At 32.7% G+C, this 27352-nt stretch overlaps 1 protein-coding gene across 1 annotated transcript in view; it reads right to left on the bottom strand.

Annotated features, from left to right (window-relative positions):
- The window catches only part of LOC131849654 (inactive dipeptidyl peptidase 10), a 90155-nt gene that overhangs the window by 19357 nt on the left and 43446 nt on the right, over nt 1–27352 (bottom strand). The window contains exons 4-10 of the mRNA XM_059199767.1: nt 26048–26277; nt 11195–11337; nt 7765–7907; nt 3155–3278; nt 2517–2752; nt 2011–2131; nt 1190–1325 (exon numbers count right to left, since the gene is read on the bottom strand). Coding sequence (XP_059055750.1) covers nt 1190–1325; nt 2011–2131; nt 2517–2752; nt 3155–3278; nt 7765–7907; nt 11195–11337; nt 26048–26277 — 1133 coding nt within the window. The remainder of the gene's footprint in view (nt 1–1189; nt 1326–2010; nt 2132–2516; nt 2753–3154; nt 3279–7764; nt 7908–11194; nt 11338–26047; nt 26278–27352) is intronic.

Raw genomic sequence — 27352 nt, forward strand, 5'->3', positions numbered from 1 at the left:
ATATAGTAAAAAAAAAACAATTCCTTAACTATAAGAAGAGACTTTAAACTTTTTAATTCCAATAATATAACTGTTACTTCAAACGAGCATATTATGTTTTATCTTTGCATATTATGTAGTAATGTTAGAAGTTTTCGTCAATTCGCCTGTTTTTTAAGACAAAAGATAAGAAAGGTTTTATCTTCCGCGCACATTAATAACATGTTTCACAAAAACAAACATTAAGATCTATTCAGCCGTTTAATCTTAAAATGTTAAAGTTAAGTTAAAATTAATATAATAACAAACAGACAGATAGACACCTTTTCACAATTATATCACTAGTACGAAATTATGGGTACAGGACATAAATTACATATTATAATATAGTCTGTTGACGTAATGATATATTTATATTGTGTATTGAATATATTTAGACATGAGTTTATATTTACCATATGTATTCAGTGCAGTAGTTCCAAAGTTTGTCTTGGTCATAACAAAACCCGTGTTTCAAGCGTCCATAGGCTACGGTAACCGTTTACCATCAGATGGGCCGTATGCTTGTTTGCCATCTCAGTGGTATAAAAAAAAACCCGCTCTGTTTATTTATAATAACTAGCTGACCGGCGTAACTTCGTACGCGCCAAAATTTCACAGTATCTGCATTTTTTTTAATTTGCACCTCCGCTCCTATTGGTCGTAACGTGATGTTATAAAATAGCGATGTTAGGGAGCTCTGTAACCGTAACGGAAACTATCGGATATCCGATATAGAAAAATATTCGTAATCGTAACCGAATCCGAAATAAACGTTTCGGATGATATCGGATAGGGGCGGAGCCTAATTAAGACACCATTTTATCACCTATTTGTATTTTACTTTTGTAATTCCTTAAAAAAATTATATCAGTAACCGAAATTATCCGAAACTAACGGATAATCCGAAATAATTTATAATCGGCATCCGTATCTGTATCCGGTATAATAATCATTCCTATATCCGAAACCTATCCGTATCCGAAATTTCATATCCATGACATCCCTGTTATAAAAGCCTACAGCCTTCTTAGACAATATCCGATCCAACACTAAAAGAATTTTCAAAATCGGATTAGATCAGATCTACCTATATCCAAAATCACACAGTTTACCTCTTTATAATAATAAATAGAAATTTTATAAATATATTCTTAAGACGGTATCTTGCCTGGATGTTTCCTTTTTTTCTTTTTAGATGTCGTGGGTGACGTAGGCGGCAATTCCTCGTCCCAATCTGAGTCCCACGTGCTGTCACCAGATGACGCTAGGTTTCCATAATACTCCAGATTTATCGACGGCGATGGCTAGAAACGTATAAATTATGTACAACTTTCTGTTAGTTTACCTTTACTGTGTAATTAACCCTGTTTCATCCATCACGAACGTTTAGGTTTACTGGAATTTGCATTGTAAAATAGTGTGCCTTATTCGAAAGCGTCATTGCTTAATGGTCGCCAGGGGAGGGGGGAGGGATTGTTAGTAATGGGGACACGGCCCCACTGCTTACCACCTTGATCAATCTTTCTTGGTGAATTTTCTATGATGAACTAATTCACCATTACTCACTAATTCACTTCGTTATCCTCCACTAATACCTCACCGGCGCATACCGTTTGCACACCATTCCATTACAATCCATAAAAACAGTTATTACTACCCCGACTTAGGCGAAAGGACATATTTTAATCAATTTATATTTCTGATTCAGTCTCCGATGATGGAAACATCGATAACAAAGAAACAAATTAATCCGATAGATGGCGGTAGGGTTGCTGTTCTGCCACGTTGTTATTAAATTAATATACCTAGTAACATGTACAATCTGATCGACCTCCAAAGATATCTCTGAGAGAATAGTGAAACTGATCTGATTTCATACTCATCCGATCACCGTCCATTGGTGGTGACTCGTCAGGGCAAACCATCAACACAAGCAAGTATACCATTATTCATAAATGTATATTTAAAAATTTTACTTCTAAGACATACCTGTGAATTACAAGTAACGCAATAAGGCAACTTCTGCGGTGAACCGGGTCGTGGTGCTTCCGAAGATATTCTATACAGATGCTGTTGTCCTGGTTTCCCTTCTGGTATCCCGAGATAATATCTGTGATCAAAACATTTTAATTTAAACATAAACTATTAATAAAAACGAAAATAACAAGTAGGTATACAGGAAACATCTAATATTTCATTTAAAAGTTTGAAATATTGTAAATAGGGTTCATACATGTAGTCCATCTATCTACAATACATTCCTCACGGAATAGGCAAAAAGACCCGAGTGCGCCTGTTATTTTTGTATTCCAGTAGACTTAATATAACTATATACGGCAATACCACATCAAAGACTCAACGAATTACTTTACAACAGTATAAAAATTGTACATTTTGTTCATTCAAATTCTTCGTTCATTCACGATTACAAATTGTGACTACATCTGATAAGAACGGATATTGGCATTAGATGTACTAGGAGAACATGTACTCACATATGTTGATTGGCGTGATCCCACGCCAACAACTTTACAACATCGAAGCTACCGTGCGTCAAAGGTAGCGCTCTAGGGCCATGTGCATTATGTTCAGTCCTGACAATATGCCTGAACAAACCAGCCGGGCCGTCTCTGACTGGTGCCAACGTGACTAACGCACCACCACCAGCAGACCATAAAGGAGCTGGAGCAGACTCCACCCAGGCTTCTGATCCCGATAATATTCTATACACCTGTGAAAAGAAACACGGATTAGTTAAGACAATTATAAACACTTCTTTGTCTTCTCTTCGCGCCTAGTAGTTTACAAGTTAAATTGCTAAAAGTAATACCTTTTTGCTTTTTTATTCTATTACATATAAATATACATAAACTCTATTCTAGTTTAGATTAGCTTAACTACCATCAAATATTTTGCATTTCCCGAAGGTTGTCTGGTAGAGAATGCCAATAGTATTAAGTCCGCCATTTGTACCATAATTTATTGGTCAATAAAGTTTAAATAAAAAAAAATTTGAAAAGCAGTTCCTGCAAACTCAGGACTGAAATTAAGATCCATATTTCCATTTAATTAAATAATAAATTGATATTTCTTTGATCCTATAAATTAAATACATAAAAACAGGGTGTTGTACCTCTTGGCAGTACCACATAGGACTCTTGCACACCGACACAACAGAGAGGTTTTGTGTGCGCGTCAGCCACACCACACAGACCTCCGTGAGGGACACCCACTGTGCGCTTGTGAAGTAATAATCACTACAACAAAAAGAAAATGTGTTATCAATATATAAAAATTGCTAGTTTTTTCTCATCCTCGCTGTTTTTAATGTAACCATGTAACCTTCCATTGAACAACAGTACGCGAGAAAATATTTTATTATACATTTTATGTATGAGATTATTTATAAAAGGAATTATTAAACTCAATTCAGTTTTCATAATGGTACTATGGATTGTACATACGAAAATATACCATCCAAACCAATATGGCACTCTCTCAATCTCTGCTTAGCTTGCCATCTAGCTAGATAGAGATTGTGTTTTTGGTACTGAACAACTGATACAAACACATACATTTCGTAAACCATACATAGTAAAAACCCAAACGGATACCAACTATCATACTCATGTATAATAATGTTGGTGCCATGCGAGGAATCAAACCCGCGACCATTCAAACCAACAATACCAGTATTCAAAGCGAAGTCTCGCAACAACTGCATTATATGAAAATTTTCAAAACAAAATGTTCAAATATTACGGAATGTCGAAAAAACTCTTTTGTAATGTAGCAAGCATTGCGGTTAATGAAAAATTTTTCATTCAGTAAATCGTTAAACATAAAAAAAAATCTGAATCATTTGTTTAAATATTCAATTTTTATAGTAAACTATTTGAAAACGTGTAAATGTAGAAGATAAAATATGGTAGTGAAATTATAGGATACCAAGGCATGACATCTTGGGCCTCATGGAAGGCAACGCAGGCGTAATATTTTAATAAGTGATAATGGAATAGTGTATAACTGCGCTAACGGTATAAGCAGGCAGGCTTGTGGAAAATGATAAGATGAGTACGATGTCAGGTTAATTAGATCATTGTGACAAATTCACCAGGTTTTTATTTAAGAAACAAGTTAAACGGTGTAAAGGTGTAAAATAAGTAACTAATACTTTTTCTTTTTCTGTATATAAGATTTGAAGAGAGGTTTGTATCCTCAACAGTTTTAACCACCACGTTTTACAGGAGGACTACGTGGAGTTCCACCTGACATAACTAATGACCAATTCCTTCCTCCCTAAAGTGTGAGTCACATGTGATATCCATCGTGACATTCATGTGAGGCGATGGTTACCACCTACCATCAGCATGTTTGCTATTCCAAGTCAAGAACAAGTCCCGTACAATGTAATTTGATTAAACGTAACATAACTTACACGTGGTACTAATTAAAAACTTTATAACGTAAAAGTAAAAAAAAAAACTTTAGACAAGCTCTTATTTAAATAATAAAGCAAACTTTTCTTTTAAAACTTTTAATATTAACTTATAACATCATTACTGAAATATGATGAACCTTGTCGAGACATTAAAGTACTCGTTCAAGTATTTAGTTTAAAAATGAAAATAAATCAGATTAGAATTTTTTTAATTTACTTGTTTACAGTCATACATCTCGCTTTTATTATATTAATATTTAACGTTTTTATAATATTTTTCTTTGATGCTCTACTCCTATTGGTATATAGACTTCCTCAATAAATGGGCTACCCAAGAGTGAATTAATTTTTCAACCCGTTCTAATACTGAGATTAACTGCGTTCAACCGAACAAATAAAGTCATTAGCTTTATATTTTATATACATCTTACTAATATTTTAAACACGGTTTTGCTGAAACTTTACGGTAGTATAGCTTATAGATCAGAATAACACATAGGCTATATTTTAAAAGATATGTAAATTGTGAGAAATATAATAATAAATGCCATGTAAGTATGTACATATGCTATCTGTAGCGTGATGCAGACGAAGTTGAGCTGGTTAGCTACTTGGCTATAAAAATGAAACGCAGACGTAGTTGCGTGGATCAGCTAGTATATATTAACATCTTTAGCTATTTAAATAAAGTGAAAAAGATCTTTTAAATAATTATTCAGTAATATTGATTGAAATTGACAGTGATCGCTGCGATGCTGAAACTTCGTCACGACGGCTTCTTTCAAGGACAATTTAACGGATGGCTTTCATCTGGTGTGACAGATCGGAGGACAGCGCATCTCAGAACTTTAATTTTGGATTCATCCATCATACTGACTGTAACAAGCTCTTTGGATATTTCAATTTAATAACGTTAGCGTTGAGTAACTGAGCTTTTTAAGATTGTTTTATGTTACAATATTATTATTATTTTTACAAAAGGTCGGATGTTTAAAATAAATCAAGTCAAAAAGAACAAAACAGTTATCTTTATCATAAATATGCTAATGCTTTATAAAATATAGAATTCTCATACTATATATAAATAGATAAAATCTTTATTCTTATCCAGATAACACGAGTACAAATGAAATTCAATTAACAAGTGTATATATATATATATATATATAATAAGCGTGTATATATGTTGTGCGTGTATTGTAAGTTGTGTTTCAGTTGAGATAAGGAAGTGAAATTACTTAGATTTATTAAAGCAGGGAGTGTAACAAGTGGTAATAATATTTCCGTGATGCTTAATTCAATCAACAATTAATTTATTTCCCAATCTGATAACATTAAAATAATTAAATATTAGAACTACTGAGGCTCAACAACGCGTGGTCAAGTCGATTAAATATAAATTTAAAAGAATTTCATCAGATACAAACTAATAAATTTTATAAAGACGACTAAAACTATAAATTACGTATTATTTTAGGAAATATCAAGGGAAATGTTTCAAGGGCCAAAGGACGTCCCTCAATAAACAGGATACCTGGCTACACTATTTATTCGTAATATATATGACAAGATTAGATAAGCTTAGTGTAACTGTAGACTACAGTTTAGATCTACATAAAGGTTTGGGTTTAGTTACTTAGGGACGCTGGTAACAGCTGTTTACTATTTATTTTAATTATGAATACCTATCTGAAAGAGACTTACTTTTATTTTTTTTTATGTAACTTATATGGTAAACTGATAGTATAACTAGTTGGATGGTTAGTTATACTGTCTTTTTACCATTTCAATGGTCACGTGACCAGACGTCCCTTATTGAACGGGTCTATCTCTTTTTATAATTACAAGTCCCCGTGTCCCCGGAGTGAACTGTGGAACGCAAAATTGTTCTGTTTTCGAAGACTGCATGGATTTTTGATAGTAGAGTCGGACCGTTTTGAAGTTAATAATTAAGGTAATATAAAAAGACGTTTATAAAAAGAGTATCATTCTTATTTAAAATATTCACCAGCTGTTATAAAGAAAATTTGGTCCCCTGAAAAATATAAAAATAACGAAACAAAATGATTAGTTATATTTATACTTATCTGGTATAATTTTTAATTGGTAACTTTTAAGCTAACTTTAAAAAAGGGTTTATTATGGACTATCTACTAATTGACAATCTATTAATAGACCTAAATAAACCATTGTCCCGTTTTGTGTCAAAGAATAAACGGTCACGTTATTTTTTTTTCGGACTACTGTAATGCTATTGGCCGCAGCTGGCCTTTATAGCTTCACCGGACGTTAGGTGGCGAGTACAGATAGCACTCCAAACCCATGGAAGGACTTATAGAGCGGCTGAAAGCCAACTCCCGCCTGATGGATACGACTTTAGTCTGAGGGCACCGCTAGGGGTTCGAACCTCGGCTCAGGCCGTCGTAGCATCGGTTCCCATTTGAATTGGACGGGGGATCGATCAGAGGGGTGGTCACGTTAGGTATAACCATCGCTTATGTACAGGAACAGGACTCACGTGGTACGAAAACGTATGTTGTTATTGCGGATGACTATAATGTCATACCACTGTAGACTGTAATTTGACTGCCTTATCTGACCCTTCAATCTAAACACGCAACTACTTCGGTAAACTTACTGTTTATTATTTAATTGTTTAACATTTTACTAGTGTTGCCTGCGACTTTGTTCATAACTACATTTGTAACTGCGAACAAAATCGCATATCTATAATCAACAGATCTATTAGTGGTGATCAAGCGACAGCAATAAATACAGCATCTATACGACGCCATCTATTATTTAACTCATTACTCAGTTGAATCATTATTCAATTAACAAAATTCTAAGTATTGAAAATATTTAGAAAATTAATTAGTTTCCACTTTTTAGTGGGAACTAAATTCTTATCAGTTTTCTTCAGCCCATGTGTTAATATATATTTAATAATATTTTTTTAGACTGATATATTGATAATTTTTCGTTAATTCCTCGAGTTGATTTAAAATAAATTAACATACTTCACAAAAGAAGGGAAGAGGTTTCTGAAGAGGGAAATAATAATGTGGAGTAAGGATCCCATTGCTAGCAAGACGCCAAGTTGACCTTGCGATGTGTGTGTGTGTATCTTATCTACCTCTCCTCCAATGGTGCCCCACCAACGTGAACTGTTAGTGCAGGCGGGAGCACCATTCCATTAACCATCTGTTTTGTGTATTTTTTTAATGGTTATCTATTAACAAAAGTTTTTGCCGTGTTCAGGTTTTATAATAAAGAGAGAATATAAAGATCTTTAATCTTACCCCTCTTCTAATATAATTTTTGGAGGCGTAAGGTGTCTAGTCCTTATGTGCTTCGGATCCGCGATATCGGCAACTGTGAGTGTCACCGTCGGGTTGTTGGTGCCAGGCTTGGGGTATCTCACGCTTCTGATCTCCGGGTATGTCTGTAACAATAATTAGTATAAATAACTAGATACTACTTTTAGTAAATTATATCTTATTACAGTTAAATTGTAATGACTTAAAAATTGTTTATTGTACCGAATAAACAGAAATAAGTTTGCTAATATATTCGAAATTTATTTATTTAAAATATGCTAGTATTTTGAGTAATTGTCAATTGTTCTCTCATTGTTCTTCTCTCTCACAAAAACATACAATAGTTACATATGAATCATATACCAAAAAATATGGTAAAACAGTTGGTACAATTGAAATAAATAATTACAAGACCTCATATCTTGTCTCCAAATTTTAATTAAATAAATATTAATATATGTTTTTAAATTAGACTTGTGACTATTTGTTCTACAATATAGTCATACGTTTTAGTTCACGTTCAGTTTTGGATTATTAATAAATAAATCTCTACATACCCGAAAGAAGCCGAGGTTGTACAGTAATATACAATGAAGTATTGACACTGAATTAACAGCTATATATGTATGTATAATATAATGAGAATCTTTAATTTCTATAAAAAGTAAATGGGTACTTATTGATTAGAAATGTGGCATATTTCGTACAGAAGCAATTTAATCCGACCCTACTCTCACATGGGGGTGACAAAATCCGAACATATCCACGGATTATTCAAATAAAACGAACATTTAGAGGCCTCCAAACTTTGAACCTTCCGATTTGCATAACGTAAGCATAATTTACAATTCGATTATACAAATGTCTGACATATTGTATGTTGTCACATAACGTATAAATCAGTTTCTTATTTCTCATAAAGAAAACTTACATAATGCGATTAAACTGTAATAAAACTTTATGATTTTCTATTAATTTAAATATGATAATGAAAACTAAAAATATACGTAGCGATCCATCGAAAAGCCTAATATAATTTAATGCTGAGAATATAATAGTGTAAATTCTCATAAAATTTATTTTATTTCTCTAACAGTAGGAACTATATTAGTTTTGATAATCTTAAAAGACGGTAAGTGAAAGAATATTGATTACAAAAAACATGACATTCATAAGCGGCTAAAAAGTCTTACATGAATAATTTATTTTTAAATTTAAAATGTTAAAACGTTATTGAAATTTAAAAAGCAAATGTTGTCTCTGTTATAAAACAATGAGACAATCCTTTATCTAATTTCATTTGTGTCGATGTATACTTACGTATATTACAACCCTGCCTCTGAGGTCAACATGTATAATAACAATTAGTTGAAATTAAACCAATCATATTACGGATCGTGTAACACAAACAATCTAGTTAATAGTTGCGACAAACAACACTCGGTATTCGATATATTTGTCAAAGTATGTGCAAACATTAATTAAGCCTATGATCATTAATTATTTAAGTGGTAATGAATCTAAACTATATCTTTATATGTATCGATGAATATGGAATGGTATATCGGCCTGCGCTAACGGTAGACGTTAACAGATAACCTGTGGAGAATGGCAGAATGAGCGTGAAATCAGCTCAGATAGCCCATCAAACGACAAGGTACATAGCTGAATGGAGCTACAAATTCCTATTATTAACATTCCTCTCGGAGGAGTGAGTCGATATTGATAGTCGGGCAAGATGCTTGGCTTGTCACTAATATCCCACGAATATTCAGAAACTATGACGATGCTCATTCATGTGGAAAAAAAACACTTTTGTAATATTAGAGTTCAAACTTAAGAAAATGGCTAACAACTAATAGGGATACTTCTATTCTGTAATATTATTATATTCATCATATTATAAATGTTTGTGAGGATATCCAAATGGTGACCATTGGTAAAGGACAGTGCTAAACAATTGTCTACTGGAGAGAGGGAACAGTTAATAATGGTAATTTTTTTTTGTTTCAGGTCCTCAGCGTCAACTATATTTATAGTAAATCTTAAATATCAATTAATGGAAGATGTAGAAAGAAAATTAGATATTGTGGTCGATTTGCTATAAATGTTTTTTTTTGTATTACTCTAATGCTGTTGGTCGCAGCTGGCCTTTATAGCTTCACAGGGAGCGAGTGCAGATGGCACTCTAAATCCGCGGAAGAACTTCTGGAGCGACTGAAGGCCAACTCCCATCTGACGGGTACGACTTTAGTCTCAGAGCACTGCTAGGGGGTTCGAACCTCTGCTCAGGCCGTCGTAATTTCGATCTCCGTTTCAATTAGACGGGGGATAGATCAGAGGGGGGGCGACAGCGGTGCTATAAATGTACCTGTAAATATATGGATAATTTAGGCTTAATTAGATACAATGTGCTAACTAACCTAACTACTTATCATCCTTCATTGGTGCTTTGCCTATATATTTCCAGCAGAACCATTCCATTATGAGCCATTCAAATTTATACATCTTACTCAAGTTGTGAATACAGTAATCAGCAGATCTCGTATAAACAAAGGACTCGAAATGACAGATTTCTAACATGCGCTAGTTTACTCGGAGTGTTGTGGAAGAGTATATACTACTTACATATATGTAAACAGACTGAAAGCTTTCAGCCAGTGCTCATTCTGTCCTGTATACGAGTAGAAACAAGATAACTAAGAACAATGAACAATTTAATGTCAGCATTCAAGTCTATACAATAATGTTCACAATTGATGGATTCAAATGTTATTTTACACATTTTTCATTTATGTTTTTGTTCCACACCTAAAAGTCGTATAGTTCTGCGTCCGAAAGTCGAATCTAAAGTTATTGAAGTGTAATTTTGAAACACATTCAAAACTAAATATTATAAATCAGTAACAATTGTCAGTTAGTTCATAATATTATAAGAAAAGGGAAAGGGGGCATGACGTCATCTTTCTTCGGAATAACAATGCATGACTGCTATCGCGGGCCTCACTTGATGACGTGATGTTCATTTTATTCATCTATATTGATCACAGTTGTTGCTTAACATCAGGTGGGTCATCAGTTTATTTGTAATTGTAAACACAAAAAATACATGTACGTTTACAGAAAAATACATTAACAAGGCAGTATAAAAAGCAGGTAGCGCCGCGGGATATTATATATAACAATATGCTGCATGCTATACAACATAGCGTCTATTTTTTTTTAAATACAAACATAATATACATAGAAATACTCAGACCGATACAAACAATCATACTCATGAATACAAATGAATGCAACGTGAGAGCTATCGAACTCGCGACTATTGGAAGTAAAACCGTGTGCTGAACCGCTAGACCACGGAGGGTTTCAATATTATATCATCCGTATTAATGTACGTAGAGTTTCGTACCTTAGCCGGGTCGTCGGTGTCCAGCGCCGCTCCGTACCAGGGGTACTTTTGCTCGTGGACTAAGCTGTCATTGAAGGTTGCATATAACACCATATGACCGTCCGCTGACATCCACAAAGCTGTTCGCGATTTCAGAATTTCCTCTGTAACAAAAGCAACAATAATAAATACTGTAATAATAATAACAATAACCCTGGACTATTGAAACAGCGCCATCTAGCCCTAAGAAAATAATACATATTTTTAACCATATATGTAATAAATATCATTTAAAACATTGAAATCATCTGAAAACTTTATCATTTCTATTATCATATTCATTTATAAGTTTCCTTATAACTCACAAAATCAAATTAGTTACCCAAATAGGTTTCTCATATTTTAAAAATATATACATTTCATTTAATCCAAGACGAGTCTTTTAGATTATATTATATTTAATAAAAGCAGTTCTGAAATTTAAATAACAAGTTGTCTGCCAAGTGTAACCCTGACCTTTTCCAGACTATATCGTTTACAAAGAAACATTGTTTTGAAAAAGCTACTATTGAACCTTTAACACCTTTTCAATCGGCTTTTCGTTACAGAAGTCGCAACTGTAAGAAATGACTATAAAAATCAATAAATATTACTGTATTAATTCTAATTCTCTTTAGTTCAAATGTTTCCGATATATTGTTACCAATAAAAGCAGTTCCACAATACAAATATACGTCAAAAATAACACTTTTTTTGTACTATTTACAAATAAATAAGTTTCTGACTCATGCTTTTCAGCGGAATTTTCATTTCGAATAGGTACCACAATAAATGGTGACAATTCATTTACTTCCCTTTAATTAATAGGTGTCTCCTAAATTAAATTATTTTCAATAAAACCAGTTCTGCAATTCAAATAACAAAATGTCTACCAAATATAAGGCTGACCTATTCCAGACTGTACCGTCAACAAAGAAACATTGCTCTTTTAATTTTTATAGAACGGATCCGAATAAATAGGTACTGGTAGACAAATACTCGACTTTATTTATTACTGTACCAACTCCCCCAAGTATAGCAGTACGGATTCTAAGTGCAAATAAAATACGGACCGTGAAATAGTCAATACGTCTGCTGGTATGTTACAAAGTTAAACGTATTTTATAGCGGTTTTTATCTCTATTATTCTATACTAATACTCTAAATATAGAAGCGTGTTTGTCTATCTGTTTGTTATCTATTGTAATAATGTAATTGATATTGATGTAAAGTGTAAAAATAAATAAATAAAATGTCATTTAACGTTAAAATATACTTTATACAATATTATATGCGTGGTTACCTCTGCCTAACTTATTTCACCAAGCAACTAGTTTGTAAGCTGTGTTTTGGTTGAAGGGTGAGAGGCAGTGAAGATAAGGCAGTGAAATTATAGAGTAAGGTCATTCGACCTTAGTGCTTCGTAATGACAGTGCAGGAGTATTACCACTATGAGATGATGTCCGTGGTGCTGCTCATGTATATGGTCATGTTAACGATAGTCCTCCGCATGGATAGCGCAGTAGTATTACCATTATGAGATAATATGTCCGTGGTATTCGTATACATATATATATAGGTGACGGTTTGACCACTTACCATCAGCTAGGCTGTAAGCTTGGTTCGATTTCATTTACAGGAATATGTATTTTTTTCTGCTGCCGCTACCTGTTGTGATGTAATGAAAGTTCGCTCCGTGAGGCGGTACATCTTTTTTGCTTACCGTATCTTTTGAGTCTCTCAGCTGTACGTAATGAGAACACGGCAGGGGTGTAGGGAACATGGCACCTACTATATATATGAAGCGAAAAATCTAATACAGAGTGTACATACATATAAATTGTGTAGTATTTACACCTAATAAAGAACGGATTATTCCTCGGTTTTCTTTTCTATATTACGCTTAAATATTACACAATTCATATATTGTATAATCTCTATATTAGTTTTTGTTGAATTTTCTATGTTAGCAACAATAGTGTTTATTCATTCCCTAATAAAAACCGAGACAAAATGTTGTTGTTAAAACATTGATTAAGAATGGACTGTGTAATGTCATACATGCGCCTATTATGTTCAAGTGGCATATTTAATTTTTATTAATATGCCACTTGGACCTAAGAGGTTTTTTTATTATACAACCTATTATCATATGTTGTATAATATGTAATTTGGTAAATAAATAAAATATTAAAGTATTAGTTTCACCGGCCACTTTAGTGAGGAGTTTATTATTCACCCTTCAACCAAAAACGCAGTTAACAAATCAAGCTACTTGGTGGCTCAAATAGATGAGACTGAACATCATCAGTCTCAAACATCTGTTTGAGACAATTGAGATGAGAGAGACTGTTTGAGACAATATCATCTGATAATCACAAACTTTGATAAATTATGAAAAAAAACCTTATAATATTAATAATACAATAAAGTTTTCCTTATTTCAAGATAATTCATAACAAAAGTTATAGCACACAAAACCGTACTTTATTTACTTTTTATGTCAACGTTTAACAAAGGTAGCCACAAAAAGTTTCGCTCATAATGAAAAATTATCATTTAAATGGGCGCCTATTAAAAGGGTCGTAGGTTGGTGCGTAGAAAAGATGTTATATCCTAATACTAAAGATATACTCCATTTTCCTTATACAATACATTATTTATTGTAGTTTCTTCGTCCTATTAAGGATATTATCTACGATGTACTTATATAAATGAAAAAAAGGAAAAGTCTTAATATCGCATGAGGTAGGATGAAGAAACTATAACGTTAATAATTCAGAGAAAAATATGTACATTTTCAAACGATCAACAGTGTAATTACAGGGTATTAGGAGGTATCATCAGTCCTCTGAAATGGCGATTAATATTATGTACATCACATGAAGTATCGCTGTCGGCAGTACAGCGTGGTTCATACTGGTCTTCAACTTGCATAATGATATTAAATAAAATAAATAAACATTCGTCGGAATCCGTTGGGTTTGGTATGAGAACGAATAACATAAACATGAAAATATTGTTAAATTAAGAACCACATTGGCAACCAGTTGAAAGATAAATTGTGACCAACTAAGTAGTTATTTTATTTAAAATGTTTTATCTAAAACAATTAAAAACAATCAGCTAGCTGATTTGAAGCGACGTCTCTTTTTGTATCAGATCTTATAAGAGTGAGTTTTATTCTAAAAATTAACGACTAAGTAGTAATTTCGAAGATGAAGTCTTCATACCACAAAAAGTTTTGAAAAATGAAACTGACAGCCGGATATCCGCCTAGGATTATGTTGTTCTCACTTGGAAATGTTGAATTTGAAATGCGAACGTTTAATATTATTCAATTCCACCAAAGTTTTGACACGAACCTTCTAAGTAGTTTTTTTTGTAATTGGTAACAATGTGATGAAAAAAAAACAGTTCTATTTCGAAGTCAGTTCAAAAATTTTCGACTTACTACCAAGATGGTCTTATGCTAAATTTATTATTATTTGCACCGTTAGAATATTTTACTTTAACTTCATTTTTGAACGGTAAATCATAATCCTCCTTTTGAATTCATTTAAAAAGGTTTTTACCTATTAAGATTCATGAGACACAATAATCTCGCTTTGAATTTTAAAATTCTAAAGAGTTTATTTAACAACCGTTTCGCAGGACGAATAATCTACGGGAAATATCCGATTATTTTTTAAATTGTTCTATTTCCAATAATATTAAATATGGACTATAACTGGTATAAAATAAGGTTACATAGCCAGTAATTGAGAACTTAATTTTTAATAAGGTAGATTGAAAATGTTAGAGCAAATGACTTTGCATCGTTTGAGTTAGGTATTATTTATTTATTCAAAAACAATTTAGCCATGTACATTAGCGATAAGCTAATAATATTTTCCATACTCTGTCACGAGAGAGACGACAAATTAATCGGACGAGTGACCCGGCCAAACGTACGAATGTAGGTGAACTGAATATTATTAGACGGCTATATACAGGTTGAAGTACCGTTGATAAATGTCTACAATTTGAGTTTGCATTTTCTTGTTTTATTTTAGAAACATTACAATTTATAATATAGATTTTTTATGTAATTGAAATGGCAGACAATCTGTCAGCTCATCATATGGTAAGTGGTAATCATCATGTACATGAGAAACAAACCGACATCGCTTTATGATGCCACTCATGCGTTGTTATTCCGAAGGACTAAGATGTTACGTCTCTCATCCTGTAATTTCACTGCTTAATCGTACCATTCAACCGAAATATATATATATATATATATATATATAATATAGCTTACAAAACAAGTTACTTGACAGCTCAAATAGGTGAGTTCGAGGTACCCACGCAGACGACATTTTTTCCACTTTCCTCGTTTCTGCGATATTTTTCATTACAGCTCCGCTTTTATTAATCTGGCGTAATATTTATACATATATACAAAATTAAATTGTAGTTTAAAATTGAAGACATTCAATTCAAAAAGAATGAATTAACTGCGAGGAAAATATTAAAACAACGAGTGAATTACAAATGTATTAGGAATACTCTCTGTTTGTACCTAGCAAACAGTTTGCGTTCAGAAATTAATTTTGCGGCTACATGACATTACAACAGAGAAATGTGTCGGTTCTTTCCTTTGTGACTATGCGAAAGTGACGCCATTGTACAATTTTTTGTAGTTTATAGTATTAGGTAGTTTTGTAGATACAGCGTGAAAAGCGCTAGGTAGGAATCTCGCCGGGGCAGTTAGTAAAAATATAAATAAATGTTTATTTGTAATGACAACTGCTCGATTACATAACAAAACAAAATTAAAGTCCCATTACAACGAAACGTACATAAATATTGGAAACAAATGAATCCAAATGAATAAATAATTGTAAATTGCTACTAAATCGATTGTCCAAGGTATTTGTTACTTTGTGTAGTCATTTCACAATAATTCTAAGCCTGTAATAACCTCACGCCACAATAATTATATTGAAATAAACCATAACTCATTTGTATAAAAAAAGTTTATGTATTTTTTATTTAACGACTACTAAGAGTGTCATGGTCTAGTGGTTTACTACTCCGACTTAGACCGCAAGGTCAAAGTTCGAATCTAGAGGAGACAAATAAAACTGTGTGTAATTAGTAGTGCTTTGTATCCTCCGTAAAGGTTACAAGTTCGAATTTAACAGACACAAAAAACTGTGTGTTATTGATAGTGGTTTAGTGTATTCCGTCTTATAGTTAACGTGGAATTCACGGGTCGATATCAAAAAAACTTTGTATATTTAGTTACAATTCTTACTGACTTTCCAGTGCAGGAAAAATTAAACCAAAAAGACGTCACAAGGCTTACCCACTGTTGGATTCAAAATATATCGAGCCAAAAGTGGGTATGTCAAATGTTTCGTTTACAACATCAACAGTTGACAATGTCTCTGACTATCCCATCGGATATAACAGTGATTGTAAATACAGGGATATACAACAAACAAGTAAACACAGAAACGACATTTAGACTCGGTTAGGTAAGTATAGAGATGGTTGCGTTACTACTATACTACGCCACCAAGGAACAGGACATCGTCGACTATATTCGGACCAAAAGTAAACTGACATTGAGGGTCACACAGCTGGAATCGAGTCACTACGCGAGCTTCAAAGCGTTTGTGGCCCGCGTCCCCACCAACATGCTGCCCACCTTCATGAAGAAGGACTACTGGCCGAAGAGGGTGGTGTATCGGCGCTACCGTGGCAGATCACCGTCGTCAGTTTCATGACCATAGAGATAATATGAACTTGTATTTTATTATTATTTCTTATGTATAAGGTTTTATATCTATAAGGTATTAATAATACGGGTCATGTAGGCTAAATAAAATAAAATAAATAAAAATATACTTAAAGGTACACGCATATTGCAGACATATACAACTGTTTTGGACAAAAACATATTTTTGTATCTCGGCCTTGGGAGTCTAGTGATTTAGCACACTCACTTTCTTTCCGATGCTCGCAGTCACTATCTCGCACAATGCAAATATTTGTATTTACGAGTATGTTTATATTGCATTGCGTATTTCATTTAGTGTGTTAACAAATTATCTGCATTCTCATCAAGTAGCATATGTAATAATCAGATGTATACATTGTTAATTACACATATTGTTTCAATTGTTTGCGAATTTCTATTATATTTAAAAATAGTTATTTTTGTCTGCTTGCACTTGCATTAATTTTAGCACTATTTAGATACTATACGATAGACGACCGACCCTATGTGCGTATTAATTTGTCCTATTAGACAGTAATTAATTTACTTCTTCATTAAATATCATCTTATGGTATATTTGAATAAATAAATAAAACAAATTTATAATAATAATAGAGTTTCGTGCGCCTAATGTCATTTTATTTCAAAGAAATACGTAACTTTTATGCATGTATTTCATTTAATACAAAATATTTATGTAATTATATGAATTGTCTAGTACTCATACAATAAGCACAGGTGCTAGACGCTGTGTTAGCTAAAATTGTAATGTTAGTAAAAATTTACTTGTAATTTGGAAATTTTCTTTCTAATTATACCAGTTATTTTTTTAATGAGAATCCTTAACATAAAAATAGGTACCAGATATTAGATACTGGACACCTTGTCTTGTGATGTTTGTACGACTTTATTACATGTAATAAATAATAATAACAAAGATCAAATACGAGGTACTTACATACATGAATAAAACATAGATATTAAGGGAAATGCAAATGGATTGTTAAATATGACTATACATTGATGTATTAACACATAATACATCAATTGGTTTCAGATATACTATAAATAGTCAATAGCTGAACAATTTTGGTGTGGTGCCAAAATACACAGCATCTACTTATGTTCGGACTACGGAACTGTACAGTGGAGGAGATGACAAATTTGCTGGTTCGTTACAAGTGGCCACATTTTGCAGGATTTATATGCAGATCATATTAATTTAATGGCTAGTTGAAACCATATGTTTTGTACATTACGTGAGTTCATGAATAGTATAATACAAAGTTGCTGTTTTAACTATAACTCTTTCTTGTCTCCACTCATTTTTTGTAAGTTAACCAACAGATTTTGATGCGGTTTTCACTATAATTTCGTGCATTTGTTCCGGAAGTGTTATACGTATAATACATACGTAGTTATAAAACCTCTGTCACATATGCATACCACTCGCGTGTTGAGTGACTAGTATGTTATGAAAACAACATTCAAATGAATGATAACACATTTCTACTGTGAATTCAACTCTATCTATAGGTTTTTGAAATAGGTATATTTTTTGTATATAAGTTTTCAATGCATTTCACTGTTTATATTAAAAATACAGTATTTATTCGACAATAAAGATAAAAAATAAGAATACATTTATCACGTGCTTAGGTTAGTGTAACATTATCTTATAACTTTTTTATTTGACTATGCCTGCTCCTCTTAAAAGCTATTTTATAAATGTTCTTTAATGGGACCAACATAGAATATGATATAATGATTGCAGGAAGAATAATTGAAATTCGTTAAGCATATCTATACAAATAAATATAGTCCAATTAAGATTGCTATATCTTTATTGTTTGGCAGTCGACTTAAAAGATGAATTATACTCTAACAAAACTAGAACTTTGTTTTATAAAGTAGTAGCTGTCCCCTACATTTAAATAGTACATAATTTTATGCGTATCATTCCGTTAATCTTCTAGCCGTTTTGTCGAATATTTTTACGAGATCATTAATCTTTTCATACGAATTGCTCCAACGGACCACCTATTCTCCTTTTCAGTTGTACGGTCTTTGTTAAAATTTATTATTAATAACCCAACGCAGTAAAATTTGATGACTTGAACACAATTCAAATGATTTGATTTATTGCTATGTACAGAAACATGGATCATAAACTAGTACGTTCATTTTTTTCCAATTATTTTAATATACCAATGCTGTTGACCGCGCTGTTTCCAGGTTCGATATACATAAAAAAAATTCCAGTGCAACGGGTACTCTCAAACAGTGGAAGGAGCTATGAAACGGCTGTAGCTCGCTCCTTTCTAACCTTCAGGATACGACTTTATTCTGACGGTTCGAACTATCCCTCGGGCAGTTATAATTTCTATTTTGGAGGGGTGTACATTAGTAAAGCTATTACGACTGTACCAGAATGCTAGCTAGTAAAGAGAAATAGCGAGCTTTAGTGAACCGGATGACATATGCCTGATACTCCACTACATAATGACCAAGAGAGGGATTAATAAAGAACATACTCGTGCTAATAATTATATAGTAGTAAAGTTTTGTGACTTGAATAAAATTACGATTTTTATTTCTCTTATATTTTCTCATGTACTCGTAATTATAATGCTAACGGCTCACACATAACACAACATACACCACATTATATTGTGACACCCTGCCATTCATAAGTCCTAACAGGTCGTGTCTCTTATCCTGTGATCTCACTGTCTACGCTCAATCTTCAACCGTATCTCAGCCTACAAAGCAACTAGTTTGACGGCTGAGGTAGCTAAGACAGACGCAGACGACTTTTTACAAAGTCTATCTCGGTAGGTATAAATCGGTTAGTACTTATATTGTAAAAAGTAGTGATTAATGATAATTAACATTACCCAGCTTGTCTATTAAATTATCTGTAATAAATGTCTGTAAGACATAAGTGATAAGATCACGAACCTAAAAATACTTTTATCTGTAATATGTATCTGTGCACAATAAAGACTTTTACCATTATTTATCATTAAATGACACAGAAAAACAGAAGTGTAGAGAAGGCACATTGCACCACACGTGTATTATATACACATATATATATATATATATATATATATATATATATATTTGTATACGACCTGACTTGTCTATTATCGTATATTTAACTGTTGTTAAACATTTCGCTAGGAGCAACCCACGCTGTTTTCCCGTATTTCAGTTAAAACTATATACACACAAAGAGTTATTGCCTCCGCACCATTGAGTAGTCGGAGGCAAACATTCTTTGTGAGTTGTAATTATTTGTCTAAATCCAGCGACCCGACTATACAATTTATTATAATATTTTAAGAAAATAAAATAAACAACATGAATATTTGATCAAATAGAACGCACTGGTAATGTACTATATGGTATTCTATAGGTTTAGAACTTTGGTACTGGTTGAGTATATAGTTTCTTTATATAATTCTGTATAATTCGAGGACCTCGGTGGTCTAGCGGTATAGCACACCGCTTTACGTCCGATGGTCACGGGTTCGATTCCTAGCACGGCACAAACATTTGTATTCATGAGTATGATTGTTTGTATCGGTCTGGGTGTTTTCTATATATATGTATGTATTTACGAAAAAAAAATATCTATGTACATTTGTATCAGTTAGCTAGTACCCATAACACAAGCTTTAGATAGCTTAACTTGTGTGAATTGTCCTGACATTATTATTATTAATTAATTATCCAGACTTATACTGTAAATTTGAAACTCTCTGTCAATCTGCCTGTTGGTTATCTTTGCTGACTAAATGGCTGAACGAATATTAATGACATTTGACGAAATGATAGATTGTATCTTCATGTCAAATGTCATTAATATCCGTTCCTTTGTCTGTTCTCGTAGGACAGACAAAGGCTATCTTTTATCTCAAAAAAGCAGACGAAGCCGCGGGCTACAGATTACATTTACAAATTGTATTTACGTAGGTTTCATCCGTCATAATCGTGAACGAGTGCTGCTTGTAGGGACTGGTCTGCTCTAACTAATACAACTGATTTCATCTTATTATATCTTATCTTATTCTTATTGTGAAGTATTTAATATTTTGACTATAATAAATTAGTGCTAGTTAGTAGTTTGTATTCACACATTAATTAAAAATATTAAGTTACAGCGATTATTTAATAAAACGACACGTAAATTTCTTGCTTTGTTTTTCTTGTGATGAGACAGCTTTCCGAATGAGCGGTTGATTAAAAAAAAACTATGCCTATACCAAAGTGCTTAATTTAAATTTCTTTAAATAATGGATTTTCTATTCTATAGTCCATTAAAATATTAAATCTTTCCTCATTATGATATTAGTTTAGATAAAATATTGCAACAACCTGTATAATACAATATCTAAATTAGCACATTACGCAATGACGCATGTCTCGTGCACATCCCTGCATCGTGCAATATGAAACTACGTCAAAATATAAATGGCAGGCAATTTACCGCCGACATACGATGCTAAAAACCTCACTTTATATGAATCGTAATAAGATTTATCTCATTTATAGACTATATCTTATTCTGATGTGTAAGTTATATTACTGTAAAATTTCATTCGTTCAGTAGTTTTTGCGTGAAAGAGTAACAAACATTCATCCATACTCACTTACTTTTGACTTTCATATGTCATCTTAGTTTAGTATATGTTTATGTTATATAGAGAATTTAGGATTCTTTTATTTTCGAAATTGTATCAGTTTAAAAAATAAAGTTAAATTCAGCTCGAACGAAGTCCTACCCGGACTACAACTAGAAATTATATAATATTTGTTGTTAACTTTCATTAATGTTAGACGCTGTTCTGACTCCCAAACTAGCGTAAACTCTATGTCAGAAGACAGAGCCTTCCCAAAACAAAAGGAACACAGATTCAATTTTATAAGAATTACAGAATAATTAATTTTAAACTTTCGTGTTTAATATACATTATTTAAATTATTAACCGGGTCTGAACACGAATAATTTTATGGCAAATAAAGGTATTTACCTCTCTCGATGTTTCTACTAGGTTGCACTAGCCGTGCTCACGAGCTGTCAGCTCGTGAGCAGCCTTTATTTGCCATAAAATTATTCGTGTTAAGACCCGGTTAATAATTTAAATAATGTACAGAATAATTATTAGAAAACAATTTAATTTGTTTGTGACATTGAATATGTATTGAATTGTATAGATACATAACGTAATATATTAATATAAATAATATACTATAAAATCGTTCCATAATTAGGTCAGATTGCCGTTCCGCTGAGACAAGAAAATAGACCTGATTGTTAAGTCTATTATTACTGATTGACCCGTTATATGACCTGATTGACGATCCAATTATCTATACATATAAATAAAATTTGAGTGTCTGTTTTTAATATTGAAATAACAGTTTTTTACTATACGCATATGAATATAAATACGGTACATATACAAAAATATTTTTTTTTACAATTTTTGTCTATCTGTCTGTTTGTTCCGACTAATCTCTGAAATGGCTGGACCAATTTTGACGGGACTTTTTTTGGCAGGTAGCTGATATACTAAGGAGTAACTTAGGCTACTTTTATTTTAGAAAAATTAAATTAAACCAAAAAAATAATAGAAAAAATACATTAACTGATACAAAAGATGGTCTTATCGCTAGCAATCTCTTTCAGACTACTTTTGGGTGGATAGAGAAATTAAAATAAGAGAAGGGTACGTAACAAATAATTAACGTAATTGGCAGCAAAAAATGTGTTAATTTTCAGGAGCCATGCTTCGTAAAAAATAAAGGTAAGATAAGACTGAAATTTTTGCATAACAGGCATGAAATCTAAGCCCAAAGGAATGCCAATGCAGTGTCACGGGGCGTTACACTTTTAGTGATGTCCGCAATGTTGTTCAGATATATAAGCAACGGATACCATTTACCATTAGGTGAGCCGTCAGCTTGTTTGCATAGCAATTGCATAAACAAAATCTTTCTTTATTTGTTATTCATGAAAATGAAGTATAAGCCAAAGAACTTCAAAAACAGAAGTCACTGTCTTTGAAGTTCTTTGGAGTCACCACTTATCATCTGGGTCGTAAGCTTGTTTGTAATTAAAAAAACATAACGTATGTATATACTTAATGTACATATGTTGATAGGATTTTTATGCGCCCTTTGCTCAACTCAAAAATCTCTAACTTTTACGAGAAATATGCCCTTTTATAAGCGAAAGGGGCAATGGAGTCTTAAAATCTGGCAAGAGTCAGTATCTCAAATGAACCGAGATGAGGCGGGAGGGGGCGGTCATTAAGATAAAACCCCCAGGTTGAGACCCTCATTTACAACGCGCTTAAGAGAATAAAATGATCATTCCATTCCCTTGAGTTGGAAAATTAAAATGTCTTATTCGAGTCTATGTTTTCTTGTTTTTGAGAAAACTAAAATATCATTTCAACTCGACTTAAAATTTCAGATATATGTACCTACTATATATACCCGTACATATTAATACGCGAAGAAAGCACTTCGTCTACTGTGGTATGGGCATGTAATGCGTAGGAATGAAGATTATATTTTAAGAAAAGTGTTACATATGAATGTTATAAGGGCAGAGGAAGGCCGAAAAACAGATGGATGGACTGTGTGTGTGAAAGATGATATGGTAAGAAAGGGAGTAAATGATGAGATGACTGCGAACAGGAATTGAAAAGAAAAACATATTACGCGGAGCCCAAATAAATGGGATAAGGAAGAAGTAGATGATGATGATGATGAGGTGATGATTACGTGAAGGAAACAGTTTATCCTTCTTTTTATGAAAATTACACGGTCGAACTGATGTGAAATTTGGCACAGTGAAAACTTTACACACCCACACAAATTAATTAACCTAATTTCATACTCTTCTTTGCATCCTTTACTGCTACCAAGCTATTAGTTTTCAATCTCTTAAAACAATTTACTTGATGAATTGCATAAACTCACAAAGTACTATTTATAAATGTAGGGATCTAAGTTAAAATAGAAATCTCAAAGTCAAGTCGTTATAGTCGTTGCTTATAGGGACTGGCCTCTGGAATGAGTAGTGTAATAACAAAATATAACTGTTTAAAAGTAATCATATTGAGTTTATATGAATATAGATTCTGACTATTTCTGTTTCTCAATATTGGTAAACATGAATTAACTATGTACAATTGTACTACTAAACTAATAAACTATATACAAAACTAACTACTATTTACGTTACCTACTACTATTAAAGTTTTACCATATACTTAAATGATAATTGTACATAATTATCATTTAAGTATATGGTAAAACTTTTCAAGTCCGAAAATCTAAAATATACTATTTAAAATTGCCAAGATTTAATATTTTTGATTTGATTTATTGCACTGGAATTAGCAAACAAACTAACGGATTGGAGTAACGCCAAGTAGTGATTGTTAGTTCAAGACATGGCGCGTATGAAGTTGTTAAGAACACTGCCCCCATTACGCAGAGAAAAGGCCAGTTCATCAGTCTTGATAACCGTAGAAAATTTAGCATAGTACAAAGAAAAAAAAATAGTACAATCTCGTAAATTAATCCATTTCGTACATCAAAATCTTGTACTAAGAAGAAAATGTCCTCGTACCAAAGCGCAATAAATCTCCGTATTTGTACGAGAGTCCTCGTATAGGAGACAGCCCTGCACCCCAGCTGCCGTAATATTTTTTCAATCACACGAGAATGTATAGAATAATTCTTTAATCTTTAATAACATGTCATTTTTTCCACCGCTGGCAAAAGGTATAAATAAAAGAAGCATTTAAGATAAACAGCATGTGCTATCTATCAGAATAATTAACACTACGTTTTATGAGAGCCAGTACCGCGCTTCGTAATTGAATCTATGTAACAATTTGTAATGTACAAGCTTTACAAGTAAATGTTTGTACAGTTTCACTAAATATTGTTTTGTTTTTAATAACGTGGGCCATCATTCCATATGAGGATAAAATATGTATTGAATATATATGAAATATAATATGAAAGTATAAAATCCTAAAAGAATTGTCACACAGATTTATACATACGAACTAATTTGTTTCTAATGACGTAAGATTTATTTTTTTACACTTTGAAAAATGTTAAAAATGACAGCTCCAACTTGTCTATTTCTCACCTTATTTCTTCTAAACCACGCAACGGATTATATGCAATTATCAGTATTACGTATTTAGAGAAATGCTTCTGGAAGATCTTTATAAGTAGGTATAACAATAGCTAACTCCGGGGGGGAAGGGGATTGTTAGTAATGTGGATTGATAACCCCATTGCTAGCGATGTACCTTGTCAGGTCGACCTCCACGCGGTTCCCCCTGGAAACCATCGTGTTAAATTCCTGGTGATTTTATCACGATGGGCTAACTGACCTGATCATGCTCATCTTGTCATCCTCTACCGGTGCCCCGCCAGCGTAAACCGTTAGCGCAGGCGGGTGCACCATTCCATTATCATTCACAAAAAAAAAAAAAAATAGCTAACTCCGCGGTCATACTCTGTATATTGTTGTTTGTACACCGATAGGAATAAAATTTTGAATGATTAAAAAAAATCAATTTTGTATATAGCTTATACTTTGAATTAGCTACATTACTTTTAAGAAAAACGTATCGGTTAAGCCTGAAGTTAGTGAGTACTAATAATTGTTTTCGGTTCTATTACGTTGATAAAATCCTTCCATAGTTTTCCTTGTATTTCCAGGTACAGACAGTGGTCTGTTACATTTATATTATATATATAGATACATATCTGTCCATCAAACATGTACTATATCCATGCGTAACGGAATTTAGTTATTAGTCGTTATTACATAGTATAAAATAAAGTCGCTGTCGCTGTCTGTCATAGTATTAGACAGCAACAGATATGCTAAAATTTTTAAAAGTACGAATCGAATTTTGAAGCATTTTTTTTTAATAGATAGAGTGATTCTAGAGGAAGGTTTTTATATATAATACATGACCATCATAATGTACAATAAACAAAAGACAAGGTCTTACCTTCATACAACCAATCCGGGACTCCATTATGTATAGTGCCAGGTACACCCGTTTCCGTCACTTTGTACCCGGTTGATGACCGAGGAGCCGGCCGGTAGTAGATGTCGTAATCTTTAACCGTGATCAGACCATGGCCTTTAGGAGTCCACGCGGCCAACAGAAGGGATGGACCTTCGGTGATCACTCCACCCCCTACTTCATCTGGCAACGGCGTGAGTGGGTACGATTCCCTGGAACAATATTAAAAAACTCAAATTCACAACAAATAAACAAAGAAAAATAAATAATAAAAAAAATAAATGATTACGCACCACATATATTAATATGTAAAGCAAAACATTGTACCTTTTGAAAAAATTACGCGGCGCAGAAGTAGGAAATGTCATATTTTTATCGTTTGTATAGAAAAGTAGAGAAGATTTACATATTTTTTCAATTATGTTTAAAAATACATTAAATCAATAAAAACAAATATTACACACATTACCATGTATTAGACACACACATGTATAGTAATTATATAGTCTTTGCTAATAGAACCTTAATGATGTTCCAATTTATAATTTAAATTAATTATTATACTATTTGGACCACTTGTAAGAATTATTATCTAAAACCTAAATTCAATAGCAACCTCGAATGTTGTAGATTTTGGCAGCTGTTTTTATATATTTCTAATAACGCAATTGTCTATTACAACTGCAAAATTAAATCTATTCGATTAAATTTTTATCAATATTGATATAGTAGAGACTGAACTTCGACTACTTAATGTCTTTTATCCATTATTTGCAACTTCCGCTATAGAGTAATCAATCATGCATTCGTTATGAATCGAGAGTTAAAAACTGCTCCATCTACACCATCCGAGTTAACAGTCTTGAAGGTATATTTATATTTATGTTCTCTTCACTTGTTCACAACTTGATCTCTAATACAGTGCTTATCATAGACGCTCATGTGAACTCATAAGTAACTCAAAATATTCTTATTTTTCTCACCCAAGTGTCTCTTTATTTTTCTGAGTCTATTATGTAAAATAGGGTGGGCTTATATTGTTGCAGCCGGGATGGATGTAGATAAGAAAACGTTCAAGTGGAATGAAGCAGAAAGCTTTTTGCCAACCATCATGCTTCATTAACTATGGCTACTTATGTTTTTTTTTTTATATTTAAATACATTTTTCCACAGACATATTCGTCCGTGCCTTTTTTAATTTACTTTAATATTATTATATTTATTTAATTTCCATTTTTGTACAACTCCAGCCGAGATGTTACAATTTGCCTAACAGTGACACCGAGG

Source organism: Achroia grisella, unplaced genomic scaffold, assembly GCF_030625045.1.
Source record: "Achroia grisella isolate CSIRO2021 unplaced genomic scaffold, CSIRO_AGI_Agris_v1 utg660, whole genome shotgun sequence".
Lineage (NCBI taxonomy): Eukaryota > Metazoa > Arthropoda > Insecta > Lepidoptera > Pyralidae > Achroia > Achroia grisella.